The following is a 21,508-nucleotide window of genomic DNA, read 5'->3' as shown; positions in this document are numbered from 1 at the left end:
GTAGTATCAAATATAAGCAATAATGCAGCAGCTGAAACCACTACCTTACTAGTTTGTAGAAAACCTCATGATGTAATATAAGCATCCAGATACAAACATGTATATAACTGCATATTGATTGATCTTGAAAGAAATAGTCCGTATACACCAATAGACATCCATATACAAGCATGCATGTAACAACAGAATATCTTCATATTGATGAATCATGCAAGAAATAGTCCATCTACACCTAAATTAGTAGTACTTGATAAAAAAAGGTATGATAATAAGCTAGTTCTTAGATCCAAAACACACAAGGACATGATCCACACATGCATCGATCCTCATCAGACAGACCACAAAAGAAACATTTCAATTCACAAGCTTCTGTCATATATAGATGAATCATGAAAGAAATAGTCCATCTACTCTCGATGGACACACTGCACAAGTCCATATACTTTAGGCATGTTATATATTGCGACTACACTTGGAATTCTATAACATAAATCCTAGTCATTCTCAAGGCGCAGGACAAAATACAACACACATGCTAGAGTAAAATCACACCGAGCAAAGCAACAGCCTTAAACAAACATCATCGGCGATAGTGCAGCAGATGCTAATTTTAGATGATGCTCGGGTACATGAACACTCTGACCTTGCGCCCTTGCACACAACACAAAGCAACAAACAGCCTCAGCAAAAAAGAACCATCAAGAAAACTAAGGGTGGGCAGGCACTGACCATGGACTCGGCGGGGAGGTTGGACTTGAACTGGGCGCGGACGACGCCGGAGTTGTCGTGCGGGCGGGTGATCTTGCCGCAGAGGCAGCGGTAGTGGGTGTCGTCCCTCTGGGAACGAATATAAGACGTTTTAGATCGCCTAATAAGCACCACACTATCCAGATGCGATATTAGAGGAGCTGTTTTATGCTACAAGAAGACTATGCAGAAGTAACAGAGTTGATATGCAGAGAACCTGTCGTCGTCTATTACTACTAGACACGCCGGACAGGATCAGCTGGCTAGCGTGCCCCGTGCGCGAGCCAACAGGGCGCCAGCGGTCAATCGGCTAGCTGGACAGGATGCAGACAGAGGAGGGAGAGCTGGCCGGCCCGGAGACGAAGCGCGAGAGGGGATCCGATTGGAACCTCGGCCGGCCGGCAAGGCGGGAGGAAGGGGTTGGGGGGAGTCCGTACCGGAGAGCAGAGCAGAGCGGAGGAGGCTTCTTTCGCCGCGGCGACACCGTACCACGCCACGTCCTCCTTGGTGTTCACCCCCTCGACCTGCACCAGCGACGTGCTCTCGTACTGGTTCGACTTCGACCTCCAGATCAACCCCCACATCGTCATCAGTGTGCCGCCCAATCTCCCCATGAAATGAATCGCCAGATCCGGCGAGAGCATGGCCAAGAACGGGGATGCTCACCTCTTGAAGCCGAGGATGGTGCCCCGAACGTAGAGCCTGACACGCTGCCCCGTGCGCCTCTTAGGGTTTCGACGGGATGGGGACACGGGAGGGGAGGGGAGGGGAGGGGAGAAGGTCGGGTGGGGGTGCAGGAGGCGATGGGCGGTGTGGCGACAAGGGGAGGCGAGGCGGCGAGGGGACAGGGAGAGGGGAGGCAAGGCGGCAAGGGGACAGGGAGAGAGGTGGCGGATCTGGATCTGGAGAGGGGTGGGGGGACGACGCTAGGGTTCACGTGCGGGAGGGAGTTTCCTTTTTTTCAGACAAAAAGGGGGGTGAGGGAGAAAGGGCTGCCGTCGGATCTGGATCTAGAGAGGAGCATCTGACGGCGCCGAAGGCACGATCCGCGTGACATGCTCGTGGACAAATCAGAGCCCAGTACACGTTATGACCATCTAAATTGGTCTTAATCAATTAAAAATAAGATGTTGAATCATATAAACAGTTTTATGATATGAGAATTCAAAAAAAAATAAAAACATTCTCATTGTGTCAGCAAATGTGACCTAGTTTTTTAGGAAAACTAAAAAACATGGAATTGGAATAAGACAAATATCTTTAAAAAGTGTTATGAGAAATGAGTTTTTAGGGGGGAAAATCATTTTCTATTTTCGGAGTGACAAAATTCTTTTTTTGTGAAGAATCTACCAAATATTTCTTTCAAAATGGCACCACACCATTTTCCAAAACTATAAGACAACATTTTATGTACAGTTGACTAAATCTTAAAATGGAAAATGCTTTTGATTCACCTCTCATCAAAAAGACAATTTATGTTTCAAAAAAGAATCCCTGAGTATTCTTTTTGTCTACTTTTTCACATGAAAAATTCAAAAAATGATCACATATTGCCAAAAAGGGTGCATTTTGGAATAGCAAACAATTTTGCCTAAGGAAGTTTTCATTTTCTTTGGACGAAAAAATCATTTTCCATTTTTTAGTGCCCAGAAAATGAGGTTTTTTAAAGGACCTTCCAAATAATTGTTGCAAAATTGGAGCAAATCAATTTTATAAAATACTAGGTCATGTTTAATGCACAATTGACCAAATAGTTGGGTGTCAAAAGTTTTGATCCACCTCTGGTGAAAAAGACAAACTTCCGCTGATTCAGCTGGAAGTGGGTCAAATTTGAATTGTAGCTGCCTTGTAGTTTGCTCTTTATTTTTTCCAAAAATCATTTCTAGGTACATAAGTATCTATTTAACGAGAGAAACACCAAAAAAATTCCAAGATTCAACCACTAGCTAGGAACGGTCATCCCCGCCATTTTGACCGCATTGTGTCATTATATATGACCAATTTACCAGGAAAAAAAATAAACTTGTAATATGGCAATTCTTTTAAAAAAGTGTTATCAGAAATGAGCTATCATGCGTGAAGATTCATGGCTTTCAAGCCAAATGATCAATCCTATGCCCACATTCATGGCATAGTTTGTTCAAATGATCTCATATTGTGCACAAGGGTGCATATTGGAATGGCAAACAATGTTGCCTAAGGAAGTTTTCTTTTTCTTTGGACGAAAAAACCATTTTCCATTTTTCGAGTGCCCAAAAGGAGGGTTTTTTGTGAAGGACCTCCCAAGTAATTATTGCAAAATTGGACCAAATCATTTTTGTAAAATACTAGGCAATATTAAATGCACAATTTACCAAATGGTTGGGTGTCAAAAGTTTTGATCCACCTCTGGTGAAAAAGACAAACTTCCGCCGATTCAGTTGGAAGTGGGTCAAATTTGAACTGTAGCTGCCTTGTAGTTTGCTTTTTATTTTTTCCAAAAATCATTTCTAGGTACATAAGTATCTATTTAATCAGAGAAACACCAAAAAAATTCCAAGATTCAACCACTAGCTAGGAACGGTCATTCCCGTCGTTTTGACCGCATTTTGAAACGGGCATAAAAAATTCAAAAAAAATCAAAAAATTGGAAAACCTTCGCATTGTGTCATTATATATGACCAATTTACCAGGAAAAATAATAAACTTGTAATACGGCAATTCTTTTGAAAAAGTGCTATCAGAAATAAGCTATCATGCGTGAAGATTCATGGCTTTCAAGCCAAATGATCAATCCTATGCCCACATTCATGGCATAGTTTGTTCAAATGATCTATTGTGCACAAGGGTGCATATTGGAATGGCAAACAATGTTGCCTAAGGAAGTTTTCATTTTCTTTGGACGAAAAAACCATTTTCCATTTTCCGAGTGCCCAAAAGGATGGTTTTTTGTGAAGGACCTCCCAAATAATAGTTGCAAAATTGGACCAAATCATTTTTATAAAATAATAGGCCATATTTAATGCACAATTGACCAAATGGTTGGGTGTTAAAAGTTTTGATCCACCTCTGGTGAAAAAGACAAACTTTCGCCGATTCAGTTGGAAGTGGGTCAAATTTGAACTGTAGCTGCCTTGTAGTTTGCTCTTTATTTTTTCCAAAAATCATTTCTAGGTACATAAGTATCTATTTAATCAGAGAAACACCAAAAAAATTCCAAGATTCAACCACTAGCTAGGAACGGTCAGTCCCGCCATTTTTACCGCATTTTGAAACGGGCATAAAAAGTTTAAAAAAAATCAAAAATTGGAAAACCTTCACATTGTGTCATTACATATGACCAATTTACCAGGAAAAATAATAAACTTGTAATACGGCAATTCTTTTGAAAAAGTGCTATCAGAAATGAGCTATCATGCGTGAAGATTCATGGCTTTCAAGCCAAATGATCAATCCTATGCCCACATTCATGGCATAGTTTGTTCAAATGATCTCATATTGTGCACAAGGGTGCATATTGGAATGGCAAACAATGTTGCCTAAGGAAGTTTTCTTTTTCTTTGGACGAAAAAACCATTTTCCATTTTCGAGTGCCCAAAAGGAGGGATTTTTGTGAAGGACCTCCCAAGTAATTATTGCAAAATTGGACCAAATCATTTTTATAAAATACTAGGCAATATTAAATGCACAATTGACCAAATGGTTGGGTGTCAAAAGTTTTGATCCACCTCTGGTGAAAAAGACAAACTTCCGTCAATTCAGTTGGAAGTGGGTCAAATTTGAACTGTAGCTACCTTGTAGTTTGCTTTTTATTTTTTCCAAAAATCATTTCTAGGTACATAAGTATCTTTTTAATCAGAGAAACACCAAAAAAATTCCAAGATTCAACCACTAGCTAGGAACGGTCATTCCCGCCGTTTTGACCGCATTTTGAAACGGGCATAAAAAATTCAAAAAAAATCAAAAAATTGGAAAACCTTCGCATTGTGTCATTATATATGACCAATTTACCAGGAAAAATAATAAACTTGTAATACGGCAATTCTTTTAAAAAAGTGCTATCAGAAATAAGCTATCATGCGTGAAGATTCATGGCTTTCAAGCCAAATGATCAATCCTATGCCCACATTCATGGCCTAGTTTGTTCAAATGATCTATTGTGCACAAGGGTGCATATTGGAATGGCAAACAATGTTGCCTAAGGAAGTTTTCATTTTCTTTGGACGAAAAAACCATTTTCCATTTTCCGAGTGCCCAAAAGGATGGTTTTTTGTGAAGGACCTCCCAAATAATAGTTGCAAAATTGGACCAAATCATTTTTATAAAATACTAGGCCATATTTAATGCACAATTGACCAAATGGTTGGGTGTCAAAAGTTTTGATCCACCTCTGGTGAAAAATACAAACTTCCGCCGATTCAGCTAGAAGTGGGTCAAATTTGAACTGTAGCTGCCTTGTAGTTTGCTCTTTATTTTTTCCAAAAATCATTTCTAGGTACATAAGTATCTATTTAATCAGAGAAACACCAAAAAAATTCCAAGATTCAACCACTAGCTAGGAACGGTCAGTCCCGCCGTTTTGACCGCATTTTGAAACGGGCATAAAAAATTCGAAAAAAAATCAAAAAATTGGAAAACCTTCGCATTGTGTCATTATATATGACCAATTTACCGGGAAAAATAATAAACTTGTAATACGGCAATTTTTTTAAAAAAGTGTTATCAGAAATGAGCTATCATGCGTGAAGATTCGTGGCTTTCAAGCCAAATGATCAATCCTATGCCCACATTCATGGCATAGTTTGTTCAAATGATCTCATATTGTGCACAAGGGGGCATATTGGAATGGCAAACAATGTTGCCTAAGGAAGTTTTCATTTTCTTTGGACGAAAAAACCATTTTCCATTTTCCGAGTGCCTAAAAGGATGGTTTTTTGTGAAGGACCTCCCAAATAATTGTTGCAAAATTGGACCAAATCATTTTTATAAAATACTTGGCCATATTTAATGCACAATTGACCAAATGGTTGGGTGTAGAAAGTTTTGATCCACCTCTCGTGAAAAAGACAAACTTCCGTCGATTCAGTTGGAAGTGGGTCAAATTTGAACTGTAGCTGCCTTGTAGTTTACTCTTTATTTTTTCCAAAAATCATTTCTAGGTACATAAGTATCTATATAATGAGAGAAACACCAAAAAATTCCATGATTCAACCACTAGCTAGGAATGGTCATTCCCGCCGTTTTGACCGCATTTTGAAACGGGCATAAAAAATTCAAAAAAACAAAAAATTGGAAAACCTTCGCATTGTGTCATTATATATGACCAAGTTACCAGGAAAAATAACAAACTTGTAATACGACAATTATTTTAAAAAAGTGTTCTTAGAAACGAGCTTTCACGTATGGAGATCAATGACTTTCAAGCCAAATGATCAATCTTATGGCCACGTTCGTGGCATAGTTTGTTCAAATGATCTCATATTGTGCACAAGGGTGCGTCTTGGAATTCCAAACAATGTTGCCTAAGGAAGTTTTCATTTTCTTTGCACGAAAATTCATTTTCCATTTTTCCGAGTGCCCAAAATGAGTTTTTTTATGAAGGACCTACCATATATTTGTTGCAAAATTGGACCTAATCAATTTTATAAAATACTAGGCCATATTTAATGCACAATTGACAAAATGGTTGGGTGTCAAAAGTTTTGATCCACCTCTGGTGAAAAACACAAATTCCAGCCGATTTAGTAGGTAGCGGTTCAAATTTGAACTGCAGCTGCCTCATAGTTTGCTATTTATTTTTTCCAAAAATCATTTCTAGTTACATAAGTACCTATTTAATCATAAATACATGGTTTGGTGGCGATATGTCGAGGTTTGGGCGGTGGCCGAGGCCCCCAACTCTAGAGCGCGTAAACTCGCATGCCCGCCGCGTGGTCACCGCGTGGCCGTGGCGTTGCCATGTGTTCTGGGCGGCCGAGGCATGTCTAGTGGGTTAGGCACTCCCCAGGTAGGTGCTAGGAAGAAAATCACAACATAAGATTCTCACGAGGAGACCGATCGATGCTCAAACATGAATAAGAAGCCAAGTGTTTGATTAGCGGTACGGGAAATGCACATGGCCAATGGGCGTGAGTTTTGGCCGAGGATGATCATCTACTAAGGAGAATGTATTCACAAATTTTCAGCTCAAAAGGAGGATCCTAGGTGGTACTTTCTTTGCAAAGTACCACACTGGACAAAAATATGAATGTTGAAGCTGGGCTCAAAATAATGAATGGATTGAGCTGAAATTTGGTGGAGGATGGTTATTTGGGCATAGGAAAGCATTGTAGAAAATTGATATCATTTTGACATGCCAAAGTAGTACTTCCTTCACAATGCTCTTCTATGGACAAAAACTTGGGAAAACTAGTGAGAGAGATTGGATGAATGAAATGAGCTAAAAATTGGTGTAGGTAAGTTACATAGGTATGGTCATGCGCTGGTAAAGTTATCATTTGGGTAAGCCTAGCTAGTACTTCACAAAGCTTCTCTCGAGGTAGAAACTTTGGAAATTTCCTGAGAAAGATTTACTACAAAAATTGAGCTGAATATTATCATGTGGCAATGATTTGGGTATGGAAGAGTGCCCGAAAAGTTTGAGGATAATAGGAGGGGTCTATATAACACTTGCTTTGCAACGTGCCAATTTGGCCATAAAATATAAATTGAACCTGGGCTCACATAGATGATTTGACTGAGCTGCAATTTGGAGGAGGGTGATAATTTGGGCATATGAAGGAACTGTATAAATTTCATGTCATTTAGAGATATAAAAAAGGAACTTCCTTCACAATGCTTCTAGGTGGACAAAAACTTTGGAAATTTGACGAGGAAGATTTGCTAGGAAAATGGAGCTGAATTTTGTCATGCGATAATGATTTGGATAGGAAAGAGTGCCAAAAAATTCCAAGGGCAATCAAGAATATATAAATAGCACTTCCTTCATAAAGTGTTGTTGTGAACAGAATAGGAAAATGAATATTGTTGAATTAGTTTTGAACTAGGCAAGGAAGGATTTTTACATATTTGATGAAGATATGCCCAAAGAATTTATGAGATTTTTTTGGGAATTTCGGGAATGATAGAAATATAGGTTGCTTCACAACCGAGGGCAAAAACTGCCACATGGACATGACACATAGGCAAAACTGATGAGATGGCGCCTAGTGACCACAACCCACCACAATCTACAAGGCTATGACCATCTATATTGGTCATTAACAACTAGAAATAAGGCATCGGACTAGCATTGTTTGCTTTGTGACCATTTCATGTAAGGAAATTATGACCTTTCTGACCAAAATGGTCGCAATGGTTTAGGGTTTGGAGCCCCCTGAACAGATTTTGACCAATTGGTCTAAAATGGTCATAAATTTATGACCAATTCTTCGAGGGTCACTAACAGAAGGTCATAAGTTGACATATTTCTTGTAGTGCATGGTGACCGCAATCCCCTTCATGGATTTCCCGTAGAATCTCTAGTCCTTCTTCAGGAGAAACACATCGTTGGAATACGCCTGAAACGCTAGAACGGTGCAACTCGCCATTGTGAACAACCATAGACTTGGACCGCCGGACTATCTGCCTCGCGAAAAGTTCGTCTTCTGGTAATTCACCCCGGTTCAGATACGCCAAATATGGAAACGTCTAGTCCGGAGTTGTTTGTAAAACGGCTACCAACTGGGCCTCCGGATCAGGAACAGCTAAATCCTCCTCTGTAGGCAACTTTACAGGCGGGTTATGCAAGATATCTAGAAAGGTATTATGTGGTACCGGTTTACGCTGCGATCCCAGTCGGCTTAGAGCATCTGCTGCTTCATTCTTGCACCGGTCGATGTGCTCCACCTGATAACCCTTAAAGTGACCTGCTACAATATCCACCTCGCGCCTATAAGCCGCCATGAGCGGGTCTTTAGAATCCCAAGTACCAGAAACTTGCTAAGCCACCAGATCAGAATCTCGAAAGCATCGAACCCGGCTTAAGTTCATTTCCTTAGCTACACGAAGACCGTGGAGCAAGGCCTCATACTCCACTGCATTGTTAGTACAAGGAAACATTAAGCGGAGAACATAACAAATCTTATGGAAGTGAGGACAACTCCAGCCCCCGAGCCTTCCAGCTGCGTGGATCCATCAAAATGAATGGTCCAGTATCTATTATCCAGTTTGTCTTCTGGTGCCTGTAACTCGGTCCAATCATTGATGAAGTCCACAAGCGCCTGAGATTTAATGGCTGTTCGGGGTGTATACTTCAAACTATGGGGACCGAGCTCGATCGCCCACTTCGCAACCCGGCCAGTTGCCTCTCTATTCTGGATTATATCGCCCAAGGGAGCAGAACTGACCACTGTGATAGGACGACCTTGAAAATATTGCTTGAGTTTCCTACTTGCCATGAAAACTCCATATACTAGCTTCTGCCAATGCGGGTATCTTTGCTTTGATTCGATCAATACTTCACTGATATAATAAACTGGTCGTTGAACCGGATATTCTTTCCCAGCCTCCTTACGCTCAACCACAATCGCCACACTAACCGCTCGCGCATTGGCAGCCACATACAACAGTAGAGGTTCATTATCAATTGGAGTAGCGAGGACTGGCGGTTCAGCTAACTGCCGCTTCAACTCCTCGAATGCCGCATCAGCGGCGTCACTCCAGACGAATTTATCTGTTTTCTTCAACATCTAATACAGGGGAATCGCCTTCTCTCCCAAACGGCTGATAAATCGGCTAAGGGCTGCAATCCGGCCCGCCAGACGATGAACATCATTGATACATGCCAGTTTAGCCAAGGATGTGATTGCTTTGATCTTCTCTGGATTTTCCTCAATACCCCGGTTAGACACAAGAAAACCCAAAAGTTTGCCTGCCGGAGCACTAAAAACGCATTTGTCCGGGTTGAGCATCATCTTGAAACCCGGAGATTGTCGAACGTCTCCTTGAGATCATTTATCAGGGTTTCCTGCTTCCTGGATTTCACCATGATATCATCCACATAGGCATGAACATTACGCCCGATCTGGTTGTTAAGACAATTCTGCACACAACGCTGGTAGGTTGCTTGGCCACTCTTGAGCCCAAAGGGCATAGAAACATAGCAGAAGGCTCCAAAGGGAGTGATGAAGGTTGTTTTCTCCTGGTCCTTAACTGCCATCTTAATCTGATGATAACCTGAATAAGCATCCAGAAAACTCAGGCGCTCACAACCCGCCGTTGCATCAATGATCTGATCAATACGTGGGAGAGCGAAAGGATCTGCCGGGCAAGCTTTGTTCAAATTAGTGTAGTCCACACACATACGCCAAGTGCCATTTTTCTTAAGAACAAGCACCGGATTAGCCAACCATTCGGGATGAAACACTTTGACGATAAACCCAGCTGCCAGCAGCCAGGCTACCTCTTCACCGATGGCCTTGCGTCTTTCTTCGTTAAAGCGGTTTAAACTTAGGATCAATATTTAGCGTATGCTCAGCGAGTTCCCTCGGTACACCTGGCATGGCAGAAGGTTTCCATGCAAAGATGTCCCGGTTTTCACAAATGAACTCGATGAGCGCGCTTTCCTATTTCGGATCCAGATTTGTATTGATACTAAACTGCTTGGATGAATCACCAGGGACAAAGTCAACGAGTTTAGTCTCATTAGCCGGTTTGAACGTGAGGTCCGAGTCATGCTCCGTCGTAGGCTTCTTCAGAGGGGTCATGTCCGCCGGATCAACATTGTCTTTATAGAATTTCAGCTCCTCTGTTGCACAAACCGATTCAGCATAGGCCGCTTCACCTTCCTCGCAATCCAAGGCAATCTTTCGACTCCCATGTACTGTGATCGTCCCCTTATAACCCGACATTTTGAGCTATAGATAAACATAACAGGGTCTCGCCATGAACTTCGCGTAAGCCGGCCGTCCAAATAGCGCGTGATACGGACTCTGGATTTTCACCACCTCAAAGGTTAACCTCTCAGACCTGGAATCAAGCTCATCTCCAAACACAACTTCCAAAGCAATCGTCCCCACAGGGTATGCCGATTTACCTGGTACTACACCATGAAAAACAGTGTTTGATGGTTTAAGATTCTTATCTGTCAACCCCATGCGATGGAAAGTCTCATAATACAGGATGTTGATGCTGCTCCCTCCATCCATCAGAACCTTAGTAAACTTATAGCCCCCTACCTAAGGGGCTACCACCAAAGCTAGTTGACCCGGATTGTCAACCCGGGGTGGTTGATCCTCTCTGCTCCATACAATGGGTTGCTCCGACCATCGTAGATAATGTGGTACGGCCGGTTCAACAGTATTGACTGCCCTCTTGTGAAGTTTTTGATCTCGCTTGCACAAGCTAGTAGTGAACACATGATACTGTCCACTGTTCAACTGTTTGGGGTGACTCTGGTAACCTGACTGTTGCTGATTCCCTTGGTTATTCTGCTGGTTATTACCATGGTTATTCTGATGGCCCTGGTTGTTTTGAAATCCAGAGCTTGAACCGCCGCCCCCATGGAAACCTGGGCCTGAACCGCCCGGTGGATCCTGATCATACCGGTATAAATCAGAATTTTTTAACTCCCTCATTATGTGACAATCTTTCCAAAGATGTGTGGCAGGGGCCTCCTTGGTTCCATGCTTCAGGCAGGGCTGGTTTAACAAACGCTCCAGATTCATGCCCCGCTAGGGCGGTTTACCTTTGCGACGCTGCATATTTGTGTTAGCCACCAAATCTGAATTATCTGCTTTACGCTTGCTATTATTCCCATGGCCCCCTTGGTTGTGGTGCTGCCCTTTTGCACCGCCGTTCTTCTTTCCCTTCTCCGATTTGTCCTCCTCTTAATCCGGATCCTTGGTATTATCTGAATCGGCATATTTAACTAAAGCGGCCATGAGTGTTGACATGTCGTTGCAATGACGTTTGAGCCTTCCCAACTTCTGTTTCAACGGCTTGAAACGACAATTGCCCTCCAACGTTAATACCGCGGTATCTGCATTAATACGATCTGACGAATGCAAAATCGTCGAGACTCGTTTAACCCAATGGGTCGTGGACTCCCCTTCCTCTTGGACACAAGCGGCCAGATCCACAATTGACATCGGCTGCTTGCACGTATCCTTGAAGTTCTGGATAAACCGGCGCTTTAATTCGGCCCATGCATGAGTCGATAGAGTTGGTTGGCAAGCTCTTCAACCAAGTGCAAGCCGTTCCTTCCAGCATCATGGTGAAATATTTAGCACAAACCGCCTCATCCAGATCTAACATCTCCATTGCCATCTCATAGCTCTCCACCCACGCCTCTGGCTGCAACTCGGCGGTGTAATTTGGTACCTTACCAGGTCCCTTGAAATCCTTGGGCAATCGCACATTACGCAGTGCGGGAGTTAAACATGGTACTCCTAGGGAACTGAACATTACCCCTGGCTCCATGGAGGCAGTGGGGTGAACCGGAGTATGATGTCGTGCTTTGTGTCGAGCTGTCAGCTCGGCCCCCCGTCGTGCGTGGCCGTGGTCCACAACATCTTGCGCATTAGCACCTCCCCTCGCCGGGTTGTTCTCCCGCGGCGAATTTCGGTGGCGTGCGCTACTGGATATGGCCGGTTCGTCTTCCACGTGTTTTCTATAACTCCGGCTTGGACAGGGAGTGGAATGAATCCTCTCACGGCTATGTGAATACGCTTGCTGTTGATTCAGTGCTGTCTGAAGGAGATCCCTGGCCCGACGCGCTTCCACTGCAACTGGTGATTCGCCGTTGGTTGGGAGAGCCGCCAGGTGTGAAGCGGCGGCCACAATATTATCCAACAGGTTGGAATAATGCCTGGGCGGCCTTGATGATACAACGTTGTTCTGGCGAGGCAGGTTTGTTGCGCGTGGCTAAGCCGGCGCTCCTTCTTCCGGCGCCCCCGCTCGGTTCGGCGCGAGTTGGTTACCAGCTCCTGCACCTGGCGTGTTGAAAAGAGTTTGCGGTTCATAAACCAACGGGAGACGTGATCGGTACCTTCTTCTCATAACCTCTTCTGAAGCATTCTGATCTAGCCTAATCCGGTAAGCCTGTGCTTCCAACTCGGCCCGCTCTATGGCCATCCTGGCATTCTCTGCCGCAAGGTCCGCTTTAGCCTAGGCTATCTGATCTTTCACTTTTAGAATATCCGCATTGTGCTGATCCCTGGCTGCTGCATCTACCTCCGCAGACATTAGTGCCGCTAGATCATCAAACAAATCAGACAAGACTTGGGCCGGAGGCGGCGCCGAGCTTCCTGCACCTACTGGCATGGCCGTCGTTGAACGGGAGAGTACGGCTGCGGCGGTAGATGAATGAGGCGCTGGTCGTGTGCTGGCTATGAAGACAGTGGCCCGGTTTGGCAGACCGAGGGAATCCGGAATACTGTTGCCCTCGGATCCTCCCTCAATCCGGCCGTCGTACAATTGGTAAGGCGTTTCGGTTTCTCCGGAAGACTCGTCGTCACTGCGGACTACGGTTTCTCCATCGGAGATCGGTTCCTCCTCATAACCCGAACCGTGGACGACACCCACGAAAACATGCCTGGCCTCAGGCTAAACCGGTGAAGAACTTGCATGCCGAGACATCTCGATGATGTCGGTGCAGGTGTCCGGCTCGGGGGCCGGTTCGCCGATCTTGCCGATGAAGACATGAATCCCATCAAAGGGGACCCGGTACCCGTATTCGATTGAATTAGCCTCGGGACCCCATCCTGTGTTGTCGATGTAGAGCTTGTCGTGGCGACTCTTCGTCATCCGGCCCACAGCGTATCCTCTCAGTCCATCGAAGTTTCCCTTCAAGAACTCGAAACCATCGTGTGATAGCCCCACGGTGGGCGCCAACTATCGTGGAATTGTCACGGCAGATGTCCTCATGGAAGGACTTAGTCATGGAGCCATCACTACGGGTTAGCTTGAAGGGGTTAAACCGGACAAAGGGACACGAGAGTTTTATACTAGTTCGGCCCCTTCGATGAAGGTAAAAGCCTACGTCTAGTTGTGATTGGTATTGCTGGGGTTTCGAAGGCCAGGGAGCGAATCAGCTTTGTCTGGCTTCGAGTCGTTTTCTCTCTCTGAATCGCCGCCGGGTCACCCCTTTATATATTCAGGAGGATCCCGGCCGGTCTATAGAGTCCCGAGGCTGGCTTATACAAGTGTCCGCCTCGGTCTCTTCTTTCTTATCTTACAATGCAAGTTTATACAATCATGGCGGTTTACTATCATGGGCCCTAAATAGCCTGCGGGCTCGGGGACTCTAAGCTTCATCCATAAAGTGCCATCTTCTGGGTTTCCTTGGGCTTCAGTATAACTGAAGGTGAACCGGCCCCTCCTGGGCGGTTTACCCTTAGTGGTTATATCCTCAATAAAGCCTCTGTAGCCACGAGAAATCAATCTAGGCCCTCTCTGGCAACCTGCTGGAGGGGGCCATCATCACTAGAGGCCATGGAGGAGGATCCCGGAGGGGCCATCATCGCCATGAAGGCTAAGGACCAGAGGGAGAACCTCTCCCCATATAGGGGGGAGGCCATGGAGGAGGAAGCACAAGGGGGAGAACCTCTCCTCCTCTCTCCCGGTGACGCCGTAGTGCCGTCGGGAGGGGAATCATCGCGTGATGATCGTCTTCATCAACATCACCATCATCATCACCATCCTCATCTCTTTTACGCAGTCCACTCTCCCGCACCCCCGCTGTAATCCCTACTTGAACATGGTGCTTTATGCCACATATTATGATCCAATGATGTGTTGCCATCCTATGATGTTTTGAGTACATATCCTTTGTCTTTAGGTTGATTTATGATCTAGATTGGTATGAGTTGTATGTTTTATTTTGGTGTTGTCCTATGGTGTCGTCTGTGTCGCACATGCGCGACGGATTCGCGCTGTAGGGTGCTGCAATATGTCCATGGTTTACTTATTGTCTGTGTTGCGTGAGTGACTGAAACACAAACACGGATAAGTGGGACATGGCGTATGGAAATAAAGAGGACTTGATACTTTAATGCTATTGTTGGCTTTTACCTTAATGATCTTTAGTAGTTGTGGATGCTTGCTAGAGTTCCAATCATAAGTGAACATGATCCAAGAAGAGAAAGTATGTTAGCTTATGCCTCTCCCTCATATGAAATTGCAATAGTGATTACCTGTCTTGTTAACGATTGCCTAGGACAATTCCGCACACCGATCCATCATTGTTGCACACTCGCTATTTATAATATTTAGAAATATATTCTAACTTTACGATAACAACACCTACTTTTATGTTTTAGCTCTCCAATATCATGCAACGTTATCCTCTTCATACCCATAATGTAGTTTTATTTCTCGTTTCTAGTTGGAAGCAAACGTTCGGTGTACGTAGAGTCGTATCAGTGGCAGATAGGACTTGAGAGAATATTGATCTTACCTTTAGCTCCGTGTGGGTTCGACACTCCATACTTATCACTTCTACCGTTGGTAATTGCTATGATGATTCCCTGCACTTGGGGATTATCACGCTCGTCTTCGCAGTATTCGCAAATACCGAAATCCTTTTCGTCGTCAGACATTTCCTATGTTCATAGTTGAAACATTAATTGAAAATTGATCGAAGGAAACTACCAGGATACTCAACACACAAATCCGGGGCACTCGATATTTCCTACATATTCTAGCACAAGTCATGCCAAAATTCATGGAAAATCCGGCATGACCTTTGCTAAAATATGACATATCGAGCGCCTAAAATTTGCCTGAACGGAAATGAATCAACACTCCGGCAAAACATAGGCCACTCGGAGGTGTAAGCTGCAAACATGACCGGCCACTTGGGAAAGCACATATCCTATTTGAGCAACACAAGATATACATGTTTTTATTATCTACGTCATATGAGCATTCAAACTTGATGGTCATTGCATTTCAATGGTTGAAAATATGAGAAAAAACATTTTAACATATCTTATTATCATGCATTCAATAAGCAAAACCAAATCATAAAATAAATAAGTATTCTAATTAGCATGCATTCAATAAGCAAAAGTAAATCATCTCTTGCGTCCGTACATCGTCGAATATTATCACTAATACAACCCGAATAGTATCATACATATAACATCACTAATACAACTAAAACACTAGCGAATGATGGGTATCGGCACGGGCGGTGGACACCAAAGAGAAGGAACCATCATAGGATCATAGCTCCAGTGTGATCCCTAGAGAGCCTGCTAGGTATTGGAGAACGTGTGCTCCAACGCAACCAGGTTGCGACGGACGTGTGCGTCCTCCTCGCTGACACGGTGACGTACCACCTCCGCGGGGTCCTGAAGCCTCTGGACCATCGCTGGCCCATGCGACCGCCACCAAAGAAGGTTTGGGTCAACGACGAGCTGGCTCCTCACCAAGCTGCGCCCTCGGTAGGTAGCGCCTCCTAGTACCAGCCTGGCGGAGACCAGTCCCGGACATGGCCCGTCTGGTCAAGCAGGTGTCCTCTGCCGAGTCGAGGACGAGGATGCGGGATAGGCATCGTCGACGTCGATGCGGGACTAATTGATTTAACTAAAAAATAACAAAAAATGTGACATGTTCAACTAGTTTTATTAATTCAACTAGTTCTTACTAAAAATAAACTTACTATAAATAAAAATAAACTAGTTCTTACTAAAAATAAACTAGTTCAACTAGTTATATTAATTTTCTTACTAAAAATACACTTGTTCTATTAATTCAACTAGTTCTTGCTAAAAAACAAGTTCAACTAGTTCTATTAAATTTCTTACAAATTCTATTAAACACTATTGCCCTAGTTCTTACTAACTAATTAGTACCTAGGAACTACTACCCTAATTACCATCTAATTTGATGAACCCTAACTAATTTGATGCACTCTGAAATTTGAAGAACACTAGGTAGAGGTAGAGGAGGAGGCGTGCTCACCTCGGGTGCTTGCGGCGAGGGAGGGGCAGGCGGCGTCTAGGTCGGGGTCGGGGCTCGGGCGCGCGGCGGAGGGCGGCGTCGAGGTCGGGGCGGCGTCGAATTAGGGGTCAGGGGCGGTGTCAAGGGTGTGCAGAGAGCGAAGGGAGAGCGCGCGGCGGAGGGCGGCAATGCATGGCGATGATGGCGACGACAGGAAGGAGTTGGGATTTGGCGGAAGTGGCCGTGGGGAAGAACGAACTGCGTGGTTAAGTCGAAAGTAGCAGTAGCGCATTCCAGGAAGTGCGCTACTGCTAAGTTAGCTATAGCGCGTTTCCGAACATGCGCTACTACTATTCCTTTCTTTATTTTTTCCCTTTTTCATTTATTTTTCTTTACATTTTATATTTTTCTTTCTCCATCTTCTTTTCTTTCATTTTCATTTACTTTTCTATTTGCTTTCCATTTAATTTTGTTTTAGTTAGTAGTAGCGCCTTTCTACGTAAACGCGCTGCTACAAAACAAGTAGCGGTAGCGCTGTTTCTATTAGATCACTACTCTATGTGTAACCTATCGGCTTACCAGTGGGAATTTTAGTAGTAGCGCCTTTATCTTCAGACGCGCTACTGCTACAAATATATCTGTAGCACGGTTTTCGCCAACGCGCTACTGCTAGTTAGGACTAGCATGCTTTTTTAACAAGCGCTACTGCTAAAGTTCTGTGTTATGGTTTTCCTAGTAGTGTCCCTCTAATTCACAGGATCAATGGTCAGGATGTCAGCATCTGATGACAGATAGAACAGGTCTGAGGAAGTGAGTGTTGATCATGATGTAGGCACTAGTCTTGGGAAGAGTTTCGAGGACCCAGGGACCCCCAGATCTCAGGGGTTGCCCAAGGCTGCTACAAGGGCCGGAAAGAAGAGAAACTCAGATGAGGAATATGATGAGTTCCATCCACAGGAATTCACTTACTAGAAGAAGGTTGTTAGAACGGAGTACAATGACTCCGGGAAGGAAAGAGTTGTTGCCAAAAAGGTCTCCCGATCTAGTATTGCCAAGAGAGGCATGATACGTCTCTGTCATATCTACTTTTCCAAACACTTTTTCCCTTGTTTTGGACTCTAACTTGCATGATTTGAATGGAACCAACCCGGACTGATGCTGTTTTTAGCAGAATTGCCATGGTGTTATTTATGTGCAGAAACAAAAGTTCTCGGAATGACCTGAAACTCCATGGAACTTATTTTTGGAAAATATTAAAAATATTGGCGAAAGAATCAAGGCCAGGGGCCCACCACCTGTCCACGAGGGTGGGGGGCGCGCCTACCCCCCTGGGCGCGCCCCCTGCCTTGTGGGCCCCCTGGTGCTCCACCAACCTCAACTCCAACTCCATATATTCATGTTTGGGAGTAAAAAATCAGAGAGAAGGATTCATTGAGTTTTACGATATGGAGCTGCCGCCAAGCCCTAAAACCTCTCAGGAGGGCTAATCTGGAGTCCGTTCGGTGCTCCGGAGAGGGGAATCCGTCACCGTCGTCATCATCAACCATCCTCCATCACCAATTTCATGGTGCTCACCACCGTGAGTGAGTAATTCCATCATAGGCTTGCTGGACGGTGATGGGTTGGATGAGATTTATCATGTATAGAGTTATTTTTGTTAGGGTTTGATCCCTAGTATCCACTATGTTCTGAGATTGATGTTGCTATGACTTTGCTATGCTTAATGCTTGTCACTAGGGCCCGAGTGCCGTGATTTCAGATCTGAACCTATTATGTTTTCATGAATATATGTAAGTTCTTGATCCTATCTTGCAAGTCTATAGTCACCTACTATGTGTTTATGATCCAGCAACCCCGAAGTGACAATAATCAGGACCACTCCCGGTGATGACCGTAGTTTGAGGAGTTCATGTATTCACTATGTGTTAATGCTTTGGTCCGGTACTCTATTAAAAGGAGGGCTTAACATCCCTTAGTTTCCATTAGGACCCCGCTGCCACGGGAGGGTAGGACAAAAGATGTCATGCAAGTTCTTTGCCATAAGCACGTATGGCTATATTCAGAATACATGCCTACATTACATTGATGAATTGAAGCTAGTTCCGTGTCACCCTATGTTATGACTGTTACATGATGAACCGCATCCGGCATAATTCTCCGTCACCGATCCAATACCTACGAGCTTTTCACATATTGTTCTTCGCTTATTTACTTTTCCATTGCTACTATTACAATCACTACAAAACCCAAAAATATTACTTTTGCTACCGTTACCGTTACTTCCATACTACTTTGCTACTAAATACTTTGCTACAGATACTAAGTTATCCAGGTGTGGTTGAATTGACAACTCAACTACTAATACTTGAGAATATTCTTTGGCTCCCCTTGTGTCGAATCAATAAATTTGCGTTGAATAGTCTACCCTCGAAAACTGTTGTGATCCCCTATACCTGTGAGTTATCAAGACTATTTTCTGGCGTCATTGCCAGGGAGCATAGCTATATTCTTTGAGTCACTTGGGATTTATATCTGCTGGTCACTATGAAGAACTTGTAAGATGAGAAAACAAAAATTTATCCCTCAACTACAAGGGGAGGTAAGGAACTGCCATCTAGCTCTGCACTTGATTCACCTTCTGTTTTAAGTAAGCTTGCGACACCTAGACCTGCTTTTGCTATTAATTCTGATATGTGGCATGTTATTGATGATGCCACTTCTACTATGCATGATACTTATGATGAAACTACTTCTATGCTTGATACTACTGTGACTTGGTGAATTTCCTGATGAACAACTTGCTAGGTCTAGAGAGAATGAAATTATTGAAACTGATAATATTGATGATAGTGATGATGAAGACTCTCCCCATAATAAATATGAATTGCCTGTTGTGCATGAGGGCTATGTTATGGATGAAGAAACAAAAAGAGACTTTCTTGCTTGCAATGATAGAAGTAATCTTAAGAAATTATTAGCTAAGCTTAAACAAAAAACTCTGAATGCTAGAATGAAATATGATCCTGCTTATCCTACTTCACCTATCTTTGTTACTGATAAGGATTATGAATTCTCTATCGATCCTGATATAATTACCTTTGTTGAGTCCGATCCTTTTTATGGCTATGAATCTGAAACTATAGTGGCACATCTTACTAAATTAAATGATATAGCCACCCTGTTCACTAATGATGAAAGAACTCGCTACTTTTATATCCTTAAAATATTTCCGTTCTCATTAAAGGGTGATACTAAGATATGGTTTAATTCTCTTGATCTTGGTTGTGTGCGTAGTCCCCAGGATAATATTTATTACTTCTCTGCTAAATATTTCCCTGCCCATAAGAAACAAGCTGCTTTAAGGGATATATATAATTTTGTGCAAATTGAAGAAGAGAGTCTCCCACAAGCTTGGGGGAGGCTTCTCCAATTACTTAATGGTTTGCGTGATCATCCTCTCAAGAAAAATGAAATACTTGATATCTTTTATAATGGACTAACCGATGCTTCCAGAGACAACCTGGATAGTTGTGCTGGTTCTGTTTTCAGGGAAAGAACACCAGATGAAGCTGAAATTCTATTGAATAATATGTTGACTAATGAAACTAATTGGACACTTCCTGAACCAACTCCTAAGCCAACTCCGAAGAAAAGGGGTGTTCTATTTCTCAGTCATGAAGATATGCAAGAGGCAAAGAAATCTATGAAAGAAAAAGGTATTAAGCTAAAGATGTTAAAAATTTACCTCCTATTGTAGAAATACATGGTCTTAATTTACCGCCTATTGAAGAAATATATGATCCTAATCCATTACCTATTGAAGAAACACATGGTCTTGATAACCCAACACAGGTAGTAAAGGTAAATTCTCTCTATAGATTTGATGAAGGTGATATTCCTTGTTATAAGTGTGTTAGACAATGCTTAGATGAGTTTGACAATTTTATTGTTAAACAAGAAAACTTCAATGCTTATACTGGTAGACAATGGAAATACAATTCCGATACGCTTGAACACTTCGGTGAGTATGTGTCTAGAGTTAAAGGTGAACTGAAACTCATTAGTAAACATGCTTCTATGGTTACCACTCAAGTAGAACAAGTAGTTAAAGCTCAGAAAGATTTGCTCAATGAATTGAATAATAAGAATAATGACTATGCTGTTAGAGTGGCTACTAGAACTGGAAAAATGACTCAGGAACCTTTGTATCCTGAAGGCCATCCTAAGAGAATTGAGCAAGATCTCAGAGGAATAATGTTGACGCACCTAGTCCTTCTACAAAGAAGAAAAAAGAAAAATGATAGGACTTTGCATGCTTCTAGTAAACCTATTGCTGAAACACCTGAGAATCCGAATGATATTTCTATTTCTGATGCTGAAACACAATCTGGTAATGAACATGAACCTAGTAATAATATTAATAATGATGTTCATAATGATGCTCAACCTAGCAATGATAATGATGAAGAAATTGAACCAGCTGTTGATCTTGATAACCCACAATCAAAGAATCAACGTTATGATAAGAGGGACTTTGTTGCTAGAAAGCACGGTAAAGAAAGAGAACCATGGGTTCAGAAACCCATGCCTTTTCCTCCAAAACCATCCAAGAAATAGGATGATGAGGATTTTGAGCGCTTTGCTGAAATGATTAGACCTATCTTTTTGCGTATGCGATTAACTGATATGCTCAAAATGAATCTTTACGCTAAGTATATGAAAGAAATTGTTACTAATAAAAGAAAGACATCGGAAGCTGAGATTTACACCATGCTTGCTAATTAAACTTTTAAGGGTGGAATACCTAAGAAACTAGGAGATCCAGGAGTACCCACTATACCATGCTGCATTAAAA

The 21,508-nt window shown here is 43.0% G+C and overlaps 1 protein-coding gene across 1 annotated transcript; it reads right to left on the bottom strand.

The window, feature by feature from the left end:
- Nucleotides 1-610: 610 nt before the first annotated feature.
- Nucleotides 611-16,079, bottom strand: LOC119357542 (60S ribosomal protein L35a-1-like). The gene is made up of 5 exons (XM_037624455.1): nt 16,047-16,079; nt 1,414-1,649; nt 1,229-1,311; nt 726-866; nt 611-651 (listed from the first exon to the last, which is right to left on the bottom strand). The coding sequence occupies exons 1-5, from the start codon at nt 16,077-16,079 to the stop codon at nt 611-613; spliced, it is 534 nt and encodes a 177-aa protein (XP_037480352.1).
- Nucleotides 16,080-21,508: the final 5,429 nt, after the last annotated feature.

The sequence above is a fragment of the Triticum dicoccoides genome, chromosome 2A (assembly GCF_002162155.2).
Source record: "Triticum dicoccoides isolate Atlit2015 ecotype Zavitan chromosome 2A, WEW_v2.0, whole genome shotgun sequence".
Lineage (NCBI taxonomy): Eukaryota > Viridiplantae > Streptophyta > Magnoliopsida > Poales > Poaceae > Triticum > Triticum dicoccoides.
This window is presented reverse-complemented; position numbering and strand designations above follow the sequence as displayed.

Coding starts and splice junctions, on each gene's coding strand:
- LOC119357542 (XM_037624455.1), bottom strand. CDS start 16,079: ATGGTCCAGAGGCTTCAGGACCCCGCGGAGGTG. Junction 1,312..1,413: donor ACCATCCTCGGCTTCAAGAG/GTGAGCATCCCC, acceptor GTTGATCTGGAG/GTCGAAGTCGAACCAGTACG. Junction 867..1,228: donor GGACGTGGCGTGGTACGGTG/TCGCCGCGGCGA, acceptor TGCTTATTAGGC/GATCTAAAACGTCTTATATT.